This window comes from Euleptes europaea, chromosome 20, assembly GCF_029931775.1.
Source record: "Euleptes europaea isolate rEulEur1 chromosome 20, rEulEur1.hap1, whole genome shotgun sequence".
NCBI lineage: Eukaryota > Metazoa > Chordata > Lepidosauria > Squamata > Sphaerodactylidae > Euleptes > Euleptes europaea.
This window is the reverse complement of record NC_079331.1, coordinates 5,263,464-5,275,253: the sequence shown is the minus strand read 5'-3', so window position 1 is coordinate 5,275,253 and position 11,790 is coordinate 5,263,464. Positions and strand designations below refer to the sequence as shown.

At 55.6% G+C, this 11,790-nt stretch overlaps 1 protein-coding gene across 1 annotated transcript; it reads right to left on the bottom strand.

Moving 5' to 3' along the window:
* Positions 1–2,506: 2,506 nt before the first annotated feature.
* On the bottom strand, positions 2,507–4,583 carry LOC130492050 (immunoglobulin superfamily containing leucine-rich repeat protein 2-like). The gene has a single exon (XM_056865837.1). The coding sequence runs from the start codon at positions 4,579–4,581 to the stop codon at positions 2,509–2,511; it is 2,073 nt and encodes a 690-aa protein (XP_056721815.1). The 5' UTR covers positions 4,582–4,583; the 3' UTR covers positions 2,507–2,508.
* Between the last annotated feature and the right edge of the window lie 7,207 nt (positions 4,584–11,790).

The following is an 11,790-nucleotide window of genomic DNA, read 5'->3' as shown; positions in this document are numbered from 1 at the left end:
CAGAACCCAAGGCAAAAAAAAAATACCATGCATAAATGGCAGAAGTTCGCCTACGAATTGGGCAAAGGAGGGGCCCGCGCTGGGCTTCCGCGGGGGTGCCTGTCGTCTGCAAATCCGAATTGGCACACAGGGCACTTCCCTGTGGATAAGCAACTCCCCCTTCGCAGGGCTGGGCAGGGCTTGGGTCTCTGCCAACCGGCCTGGGCCTCCCTGCGAGTCTTTCCCAATCGCCAGAGAACTGGAGACAGACAGGGAAAACGTAAGGGCGTCTGATACGACCGACCCGATGCTTCGTTGCGCTTTTGTTTCCGATCCAGGGAGAGAAGGGGTTTGGGTCTGCCGTTGTCGTTTGGAAGCGCCGGGCAGAACCAGATTTAAGGAGACTATGGTGGGATCTTGGGGGGGAGGGTAAATTGTGACTCTGAGCACAAGAAGAGTGCAAATGGGATCTTTTCAAACCGCTTTCAGTGGAGGGAAGGACTCCAACCTAGAACTCATCTAGAACCATGCCAGCTTTTTTTTGGGGGGGGAGAAGATTTTTTCCCCTTTGAACTCTTTCTCCATTTATGATCTTCTCCCCCACCCCCAACCCAGTAACCCATCCGTTCACCCTTCCATAATAATCCTATTGTCCGGGTGTTGAGCGAGACATGAATAGAGAAGTGATTGAACCCCCCCCCCCCCATTGGCTGCTCATTGGTAAAAGTGGACGCGGTTCTGATGAGATCTCATCAGAATTACCAGCAGAAAAAAAAGTAAAAATAACGATTAAAATGAAGGAGAATTTACAGGCGTTTTGAATTGATCCTATCTCCTTTAGGGACAGAGCCATGCTATTAAGGCTTGGGGTGGGGGCTTCAAAAGACATGTGTTCGCCCACCCCAGGATTTTAATATTCCAAGGGAAGGGGGCATTTGGCTCCCATCTCGGATCGTCGGTGCCAATCTGTGTTCCTCTCTGACGGTCTAGGCTTTGCATGCAACCTGGGAACTGACGCCCTTGATTTAATTCCAGCTCCAAATTTTAAGAGCTCACCATCTCCCCCCCCCATTTCTACAAATAAGGACCCCCAAAGTCCACTTCAAATCTGTTTTTTATTATTATTATTGACTTTCCACATACAGAAGCGCGGTCACCGGGTTAATGGCGTGGATTCAGCCTGTTCCTTTTCGAGGTTGCCTTTGAAAATGCGTTCAACGATCCATTTTTCTTTTATCCTCCTCCCCAGCCCGGAGAAGATTTGTGCTGACGTCTGGTTGGGTTTTTGTTGCATATATAATTTTTTTTTTGAAGAGGCGAAATCAGAAGAAGAAGAATCCACAGATTCACGGGTTGCACGGATATTTAAAAAAAATTTACACTATTAACAGGAAAAAAATATCACCAAGCCTTCGCTCTCGTTTGGCTTCTTGGACATCACGGAATCACATCAAGGGGGGGGGGCAAATACGTTTCTCTAAGCAAGCGACGCTACCGAATAAACATTTAGGAAATACGGATCTGTGAAAGTGGCGCGCCTCAGGCAAGGATGGGGGGGGGGGATGGAGACACCAAAGACCATCCAGCCGGGCGGGTCTCCCGGCCTGTCCATCAACGGAACGCACCCACAGAGAGAAGTTCCCCCCAAATCGAAGTCACACCACACATATCACACACACCGGCTTCGCTTTCTACAGGACGGCTCCGTGAGACACCGCATAGGGTCCAAGCGACCTGGCAAATCGGTCGGGGGCGATCCTCGACGCGCGGGGCCGATCCTGACCTCCGTTTTAACCCCCCTCTGGCGCCAAGCTGCCAGCCAGGCGCGCTTCTTCGGTGGAGCCAGGATGGCGAAGGATGGCAAGGGCCATTTGTGCATGGTCAATTGGCCAAAGGGATCCGGGGAGCTCTCCAGCGCCAGCGCCCCCTGAACCCATCTACACCGGGCCAGAGACATCTGGATTCTCTAGCCCAGGCGATCCCAACCCCGTGCGTAAAAAAGGCCGGGGATGCCTGTTCTAGCCCTCGAGGTTGGAGCTAACGAATTTAAGGCGTTTCCCCACCCACCCTTTTAATCTTTCATATATATATATTTAAAAGTCCCTATAATCGATCGCTCTTGTGTCCGTTTTTGGGGGAGAGAAACAAAGAATCCATTTGCGTAAAAAGTGTTGCGTGGAGAGGTCAGGAGGGAAGGGAGAAGGAGGAACACTTTTCCCGGCGCCCGTCAAATAAAGCCTCCTTCAAGTCGCAGAAAGCCAACTTCTCCAGGCTAGAAAGCAGACCCGTTCTGTGCCCCCCTGTTCCGGGCATCCCCAGTAACCGACCCCGCCCCTTCCCCAAAAAAACCCCCTAACCACACCCAGCAATTGGCTGGGATTTTAAATGTGTTCCCTTTCCCCCTGCATCTTCGAAGAACCGCAGCCGGTCAGCCAGCCCTGCTCGGGGTCCCTCCGAGAACTGCGCTTCCTTGGGTTTCTTTTTGGGCCTGGGGGCTCCGGAGGGGGGGGCTTCGCCGGAGGGGGAGCCTCAGCGAGCCGGCTGCCGGTAGTTGCCGTTGATCTCTTCGGAGATGGTCACCGCCTCGGCTCCCAGGGGGAGCCGGTCGCTGTACTCGGAGCGCACCTCGAATTCCTCCGGGTTGGTTTTGGACTGCGACCCTGGAAGGGAGCCCCCCTCGGGAAGGGAGCCCACCCCGGCGCTCTCCTCCCTCTCCAGCGGCCCTCCCCCCTCCGGCCCACGCCCTCCTCCCTCCTCCTCCCCGACTCCCACCTCGCTGGGGTCGTAGTTCCCCTCCGGCTCCAGGTAGGAAGTCCTGGGGTCGAAGTCGGCGGCCATGTGCTTCTCCATCTGGTCCGGGTTCTGGGCCTTCATGATGAGCTTGTAGGTCTTCCCTTGGTACTTGGAGAGGAGGTGGCAGCAGGTCGCCCCCACCAAGGGGACGGTGGCCAGGCCCAAGAGGAAGATGCTGACCACCACGATGATGATGAGGGAGGGGACCTCCTGCTTGGTGGTGAAGACCACCTGGACCTGGCAGTCCTCCCCGACGTAGGTCATGCAGACCGAGTAGTTGGTGCCGGGGCTCAGGCCCTGGAACCAGTAGGCGTTGACGCCTTCCTCGATCTGGGACCACTGGACCAGGGCGTGGCCCCGGCGCCGCTCCTCGCACAGGTAGAGCATCCGCAGGTGGGCCTTCTCGGGCTGGGTGTAGAAGGGCGTGATCTGCACCTTGGCCTCTCGCTCCGAGACGTCCAGGGCGATGACCCCCAGGTCGAAGCTGTGGGGCTTGAGGTCGGCGCTCTGGTTGAAGGCGTGGTTGGAGACGTAGCGGGTGGCCTGCCCGGAGCCGCACTTCTTCTCGAAGTGGGGCGGCTGGAAAGGGGCGCCGGCGTCCGGGGGGCCGGCCGGGTGGTAGTTCCCGGGGGTGGGCTTGGCCGGGACCCCCTTGCTCCTCTCCTCGGGCTTCATGACGCTGTTCTTGGAGGGCTTGCCGTCCGCGGGCTTCCCGCCCCCGGGCTGGGCTTGGGGGTCGCCCAGGGGGTCCTTCTGGGCGTCGGCCACGGCCACGTTGACCGAGGTCTGCTTCCGGCCCACCTCGTTGGCGGCCAGACACGTGTAGGTGCCTTCCTCCTTCTTGCTGAGATGGGGGATCAGCAAGGTGCCGTTGGCGAAGGCGCGGAACCGCTCCCCCGGGGCACCCTCTGGGGGCAGGTGGTTGCCCTCCCCTTCCTCGCCGGGGCTGGGGATCTCCAGCGTCTCCCCCGACGCCTGGATCCTCCAGCTGACCTCCGGCTGGGGCACGCCGGCCGCTTGGCAGTGCAGGGCCAGGGTGAAGCCGTAGTAAAGCTGGGTGTGGTCCAGGTTGGGGTGGTAGGTCAGCCGGAGGGCGGGGGGCGCGCACTGCAGGTAGGGGACGCGGGCCAGCGGGAGGCCCCGCAGCTGCTCCGGGGCGGCGCAGCGGATGGAGTCCCGCTCCGGGATGGAGATCAAGGTGTTCTCGGTCCAGTTCTTGAGCCACATCAGCCGGCAGTTGCAGTCGAAGGGGTTGTTGTAGATCTGCAGGTGGGAGAGGGAGGTGAGGGGCTCGAAGGTGCCCTCCTCCACGGCGGGGAACTGGTTGTTGTTGATGCGCAGGGAGCGCAGGTCGCGCAGGGTGCGGAAGGCGGCGGCGGGCAGGTGGGCCATGCGGTTGTTGTTCATCTTGAGCAGCTGCAGGGCGCTCAGGTTGCGCAGGTCCCCCCAGGGGAAGGCCTCGATTTGGTTGTGGCTCACGTCCAGGTTCTTCAGCTGCCCCAGGATGGCCAGCGTGCCCTCCTCCACGGCCCCGATCCGGTTGTGGGCCAGCCACAGGGAGGTCACCTGCGTCACCTCGGCGAAGGAGCCGCGGCGCAGGGCGGCGATCTTGTTGGCCGACAGGCTGAGGGTGGTCACGTTAGACGGCAGCCCCGCCGGCACCGCTTCCAGGTCCTTGTAGGCGCAGTCGGCGAACTGCTGCGCGTACTTGTCCACGCAGGCGCACGGCGCCGGGCAGCCCGCCGCCGGCCCGGCCAGGTAGGCCGTCGCCGCCGCCAGCCAGGCGCGCAACAGCAGCGCGCCGCGCATCTTGGCCCTGGCAAAGAGAAAGAGAAGCGCGGGTTAGCCTTGCTGGGGGCCCAGCCCGATCCCAAGAAACAGCCGCCCCTTGCGCCTCCACTGAGATCCCCACTCCAGTCTTGCCCTTGAGAAGAGGGCCCTTCCCAAGAGCCCCCCCCCCCAAGATTCCCTCCAAGCCCCCTTCCTCACGAGGTTCCCAGCCGGGCAGGGGGGCTGCCCCCTACTCCAGTAATCCTGCCCCCTCCGTGACCCTCACCAGAATTTTATACCCTAGTTACCCCCCGCAGCGCAGGAGAGGAGGAAGGTGGGGTCCCCCAGTCGAGGACAAGCCGCGCCTCCCCCCTGCCTCCGGTACCCCAGCGCTGTTCCCGGTCCCAGCGCGTCCCTTCCTTTCCCGTCCTCTTCCATTGTCTCCCCTTCTTTCCCTCCTTCTTCTTCTCGCCTCCTTCTCTCCCCCCACAAACACACTAATCTATAAGTCAGAAGAAGAAGAGGACGAAGAAGAAGGGTTGGTTTTTATATGCCGACTGTCTCTACCACTTAAGGAAGAATCAAACCGGCTTCTAATCACCTTCCCCTCCCCACAACAGACTCCCTGTGAGGGAGGTGGGGCCGAGAGAGCTGTGACTAGCCCAAGGTCACCCAGCTGGCTTCATGTGAAGGAGTGGGGAAACCAACCCGGTTCCCCAGATTGGCCCCCGACGCTCCTGTGGAGGAGTGGGGGAATCAAACCCGGTTCTCCAGATCAGGCTCCACCGCTCCAAACCACCGCTCTTAACCACGACACCACGCTGGCTCTATTTGGCAGAAAATATTGAACGTTCAAAGGCGACGTATAGGGATGGGAAAGAGCCGGGGGTCGCCTCTCCTGCCTTTCCGCCCTCTGCCTCCATCTGGCACGCGTTTCGCGTTGGCATCCAAAAGCGACCGAGATTTTCAGAGGGGAAAAGGCAGCTGTCATTCGACCCCAACGCTTTCTGCGTTCGTGTATGCCCCCCCCCAATTGTGCCCCCCACCTAATATGTTAAACTTGCAAGACAACCTGGATAGACAGAGAACAGCTAGAGTCGAGTCCGGGAGAGACGTGAGTCCAAGCTCCCTCGGTCAAGAAGACCGAGTTTCCCATAAGCGCACCCCGACGGCACCCAGATTTCCCACCGAAGACGTCCTTTGGGAGCCACGTTCCCTCTCCAGCATTCCCACCCACCTGTCCCCTCCCCGCCCCAAAAGAAATCCTTTAGCAGGGTGCCCCCACCTCGCCCCCCTTCCCCACTCGCCCGTGCGCAAAGCGGTTGCCTTTTCCCTCCGCGCGCCTCGCCAGGCGCGCAGACCTGCCGTCGGGTTTCGCTCCGCCCGCTAGGCGAGATGGCTGAAGCGCCAGCCGAGGAGAGGAGAGGGGAGCTCCGAGCCTCTTCCCCCTGTCGCCCGCCCCGGGCTCAGCCCCGACGGCAGAGGCGCGCCCCTCTCCATGCCACCGGCGACCTCTCCAAGGAGCCAGGGCGCACAGCCTCCATCCTCCGCCAGGTCCCCCTCACCGTCTCCGCTGGGGCTCCGGGGGGGGGGGGCGTCTTTAGGAGGGCGACATCCCCAGGAGCGACCCCCCGGGGGGAGAAGGCCCACGGAACTCCGGGCGCCCCATGAAGCCCGGGGGTCGCCGCGCGGCACCCTTGGCTGCTACCCCGGGGTGATGCTCGCCATCGGGAGAGGAGCCGGCTGGTCGCGCAGCCTGCCCAGCCCTGCCTGCGCGGCGCCGCGGCGCCTCCGGGTGCGGCTCTCTCTCTCCCCTCCCCTCCCCTCTTTCCCCTCCCCGCCCTCCCCCCCCCCCTCAATTCCAACCCACTTTTTAAAAAGCCATCCCTGCCTGCGTTCAGGAGGGTCCGCCGGCGCGCTCCTGGCGGCTCCGGACGCGCGCCCGGCTGGTCCCCACCTCCCGTTGCAGGGAGGCAGTGGAAACGGCCGCGCCCCCCCCCCCGACTGAAGACCATGCAATATTTATCGCGTCGATATGTCTCCAAGCCATCATCTCCCCCCCCCCCCCAGTCTATCCCTGCAGGGGGTCAGCTAGAAATGCTTTTTCCTTTCTTTTTCCTTTTTATTTTTGCTGGGTCTCTAATGGAAAGCAAAGAGCTTGGAATCAGAGGGAGGGGCGGAATCGTGATCCCCAGCTGTCCCTACCCTGCCCGAGCCTCCCCCTGTAGTAATCCCCCCCAACTCCATTCTCCAGCGTGGTGTAGTGGTTAAGATATGGAGATCCGGGTTCGATTCCCCACTGCTCCACGTGAGCAACGGATGCTATTCTGGTGAACCGGGTTGGTTTCCCCACTCCTATACATGACGCCAGGTGGGTGACCTTGGGCTAGTCACAGTTCTCTTCGAGCTCTCTCAGCCCCACCTACCTCACAGGGTGTCTGTTGTGGGGAGGGGAAGGTGAGTGTAAGCCAGTTTTCTTCTGCCTTAAGTGGTAGAGAAAGTCGGCATATAAAAAAAAAACTCTTCTTCAAAATAAGGCTGCGATCCTAGTTGCACACTTACCTGGCAGAAGGTAAAGGTAGTCCCCTGTGCAAGCACCAGGTCATCCCTGACCCATGGGGTACCCGACAGCAAGCCCCTCTATATACTGTGGGGCTTACTCCCAAATTGGTGTGCGCTGGGTTAGGCTGTGAATCCACACCTTTATGAATAGAGCAGAAAAATGTGGGGCTCTCTCCCACCCTCCCCCATTGCGAGAGTACATAGGGTGGGGGGACTTTCTCCTTGCACCCTGTGAAAATGGGGTAGGAGCAAAGCTGGTCATGAGTTGGGGGGCTGGAAGAGACGCCGGCTGTCCAAGCCAGGGAATGCTTATGCCTCCCACCCACCACCACCCCACCCCAATGCCCAGCAAAATCAACAAAAATTAGCTCCCTTCTGGAACTACTTATAAGCTCTTTCTCCATTGGGTAAAGTGATGAGGGTGCCCTTCCTTGTGTTTTGTCTTCACAGCAACCCTGCGAGGGAGGCTAGCCTGAGGAAGTCCATAGCTCAAGGTTACCCACCGAGCCTCTGGGTTGAGTAGAGATTTGAGCCTGGATCCCCCCAGCCCTAGCCCAACATAATAAACCACTTCATGATTTATGGCAACCCAGCAGGTTTTTCAAGGCAAGAGATGTTCAGAGGTGGCTTTGCCATTGCCTGCCTCTGTGTAGCAACCGTGGACTTCCTTGGTGGCCTCCCGTCCAAATACTAACCAGAGCAGACCCTGCGTAGGTTCCAAGATCTGACTGAGATCAAGCCAGCCTGGGCCATCTAGGTTATGGAGTCCTTGGCATACTACACCTGAATATTTGGACAGCTCCCTCTGTGCCCCATCTTGGCTTCCTTCCTACAACCCTGGTGTTTATATTAACCATGTTAACCAGGTTTTTTTAAAAATGGGACCTGTCTAGAGGTCCAACCACAGAACTCCAATGCTTCGTGAAGCTGGACCCTAAAGAGCAGTAGTCCAGACACGGGTGTCTCTCTTCAGTGGAAGGAACAAACCCTGTGACCGGTCCTTTATCTCTAGTCCACCTAGATGTCTGCCAGACTATTTATCTCTGTGTATAATGTTTTGATGCAAACGATCTCAAGTCACAACCTTTTCAGATCAGTCTGGCTTAAGCCCCTGGTCCCTAGAGTCAGCATGGCGTAGTGGTTAAGAGCGGTGGTTTGGAGCGGTGGACTCTAATTTGGAGAACCGGGTTCGATTCCCCACTCCTCCACATGAGCCGCAGAGGCTGATCTGGTGAACCAGGTTGATTTCCCTACTGCTCCACACGGAGCCAGCTGGGTGACCTTGGGCTAGTCACAGCTCTCTCAGCCCCACCGACCTCACAGGGTGTCTGTTGAGGGGCGGTGATTGCAAGCAGGTCTGATTCTTCCTTAAGTGGTAGAGAAAGCTGGCATATAAAAACCAACTCTTCTTCTAGGTCAGCAGTTGTCAAATTTCCTACTGTTTTGCTGTCTCAAAATCAGACTTCTAAGACAAATGCCCTAACCATCAAAGGGGGCGAAGGATCACTGGACTTGGTCCTGCCTCCAGCACTTTATTTTCTGGAAATCCACAAAACTGAGAATATGCTTTCTAGCATATTACCTTCTTCTAGCATATTACCTTCTAGGTATCTTACCTTCTTAGGTTGTTAAATCTCACACAGCTCACTGCAGTGAAGAATTCTAGTTCACATTACACAAGTAGCTGAAACAGTGAAGTCCACTCTGGGTCAAGATTAGAAGGTGGGTGGCTTCTACTCCTTGGCAGTGAGACGGATACGCAAGAACAAAGAGAAGACCCTCCACACCCAATTTATATCCTCAAAAACTTGTATTCACTGTCATCGTCCTCCGCCCCATCAGCAACACTGTGTATGAATTTTCATCCAGTTAGGGAAGGCCGCCCCTTGTTAGGAAGGGCTGTTGGAAGGTTCTGGAAGATCTCAAACTAAATATGGAAGAAAGCTGTAAATCCTGGCCTCTTGTTCAAACCATTTCCCAGTAATGACCTCCCAAATCTTCCTGTTTTCTTGACCAGAACCCAACCTCTTACACAATTCAAGAAGCATCAGTATCTCCTTATTTGGAAAAACCCAGGCCAAATGCCACCCCATTCCTCTGACTTGACAGTTGGCTTTAGCTAACTAATTTTGTCTTTGCTATCAACAAACGAACTGTGTATAAACAGAAGAAGAAGAAGAAGAAGAAGAAGAAGAAGAAGAGTTGGTTTTTATATGCCGACTTTCTCTGCCACTTAAGGCAGAATCAAACCAGCTTACAATCACTTTCCCTTTCCCTCCCCACAACAGACACCCTGTAAGGTCGGTGGGGCGGAGAGAGTGTGACTAGCCCAAGGTCACCCAGCTGGCTTCAAGTGTAGGAGTGGGGAAACAAATCCAGTTCACCAGATTAGCCTCTGCTGCTCATGTGGAGGAATAGGGAATTAAACCCGGTTCTCCAGATCAGATTCCACCGCTCCAAACCACCGCTCTTAACCACTACACCATGCTGGCTCTCTTTTCCCATTAGAGAACATACTTATGGTGTGTAGCCAGAGTGTTGAGAAGATGAAGATGAAGAGTTAGTTTTTATATGCTGACTTTCTCTACCTTTTAAGGAGAATCAAACCAGCTTACACTCACAACCCCTTCCCCTTCCCACAACAGACACCTTGTGAGGTAGGTGAGGCTGAGAGAATTGGGAGAGAACTGTGACTAGCCCAAGGTCACCCAGGTGGCTTCTTGTGGAGGAGTGGGGAAACCAACCCGGTTCTCCAGATTAAGAGTCCACCGCTCTTAACCACTACACTATAAAATGTAAAAGGCACTACATGAGGCGGGTTGCTTGAGATTTCCTTTTCGTTGTATTGGTGTCTTGGGGAATAATATTTCATTCCAGGAATCCTGAAGTTTCCCCTGCTCTGGAATCCATACCAGACAGATCCTTTTTCAAAATACTGCCATAGCCTTACCATCCTGAACAGGATCAGAATGAAGAGGTCCATTACTTGTTTAGGGTGGGCAAACGTGGGGAGATCTAAGCAAATGGACCTAAGCATTAAGCAGGGGGTCGGACTAGATGGCCTCTGTGGTCCCTTCCAACTCTGTGATTCTATGAAATGCCTTTTACTGGGGTTTTAGTGGAAGGATTTTTGACTTGAGGTGTCATCCTGTTATTGGCCAGCCAGAGCCAACTTTGTGGCCACCTGACTTAATTGCATTCTGTCTCATTGTGATCACGCGGCACAAAATTCTGCCCCTTGGGCTTTAATTACTTTTGAAGGGAGGGCAAAAAAAGGAGGAGGGAGATTTTCATAAATGCTGTGGATTTGCGCTCTCCGGAAGAACGCTTTGCCACGGGCTTTAGCGGAGGTTTTCTATGAATGGTTTAAATTAAGCGATACATTATTAATAACGCCGAATCCGGCATGTGGCATATTCTATGCCGTTTCAGGAGATTAGCTCAAAACTGACGGTGCTAATTAAAATGTGCGCACGTTTTTTCCACATGAATGGGCGGGGGAATCATCTTTGTATGTTCCAAGAGCTCTTCTGGATGTCTTGAACAATGTGCATTGGAAATGGAATTGGTCCAGCACCTACATTCCACCCTGATTCCTGAACAATGCTTCCATCTTGATTCTGAAGAACTCTGCTTGGCTTTTTCCAGCGTGGCATCGTGGTTAAGAGCGTGGTTTGGAGCGGTGGACTCTGGTCTGGAGAACTGGGTTCGATTCCCCTCTCCTCCACACGAGCAGAGGAGGCTAATCTGGTGAACGGGATTTGTTTCCCCACTCCTACACACGAAGCCAGCTGGGGGACCTTGGGCTAGTCACAGCTCTCTCCGCCCCACCTACCTCGCAGGGTGTCTGTTGTGGGGAGGGGAAGGGAAGGTGATTGTAAGCCGGTTTGTTTCTGGCATATAAAAACCAGCTCTTCTTCTTTTTCTTGGTGTGTGTGAGAGAGAGGGAGAGAGAGAGACTTTCCAATGCTGGATAACTTGCCATAGGCTCCAACTCTCAAAACATTATCTCAAAATCACAGGGTTAGTTAGCTATCATAGACCATTTGAAAGGACATCCCCTTCTTGCCAACTCCTGGAGGTTCTGAGCATGCAGCAGGTGCTATTTGACCTCTCTCTGCTCACCCTAGGAGTAAAACTCCCACCAGAAGGAAACGGAGGGGCTGCCAATGGGCCAGAAGGTGGCAAAGAACCCTCCTCATCTGCGGCTCCGATCTGCTTTGATTTCTGCTCGATAACCTCTTCAATCCGCCCGGGGGGGAAGGCTGGGCTGCCCCCCTGCCGACAATCGATCTTCGCCTTTTAAAACATGCAAGTCTCTACAGAGTGTGTGCAGAAACAGCCACTGCATCCCTTTTGCCAACGATTACAGTGGTTGGGCCACCGTGTGAACAGACTGCTGGACTGGATGGGCCTTGGTTTGATACAGCAGGGCTTTTCTTGTGTTCTTATGCCCATGCAAAACAGAGAAAGTGGAAACCATAGAACCTGTTCTGCTGCAATGCCCTTTTTTACAACGATATAAGATCACAGAATATTCTCCCCGTGTTGTCAACCTTTCCTGGGAGAGCTGAAGAAGCTAAAGTTTCCCTTCTCTAGCAGACTCCTCTCGGGAGAGAACCACCCCAAGTGTCCAAATTTTGCCTTCAGTCTGGTGGGATTCAAAAACGGCTTGCTGGAAATTTT

Excerpts from the sequence above, each read along its gene's own strand:
- LOC130492050 (XM_056865837.1), bottom strand. The coding sequence starts at position 4,581 with ATGCGCGGCGCGCTGCTGTTGCGCGCCTGGCTGGCGGCGGCGACGGCC.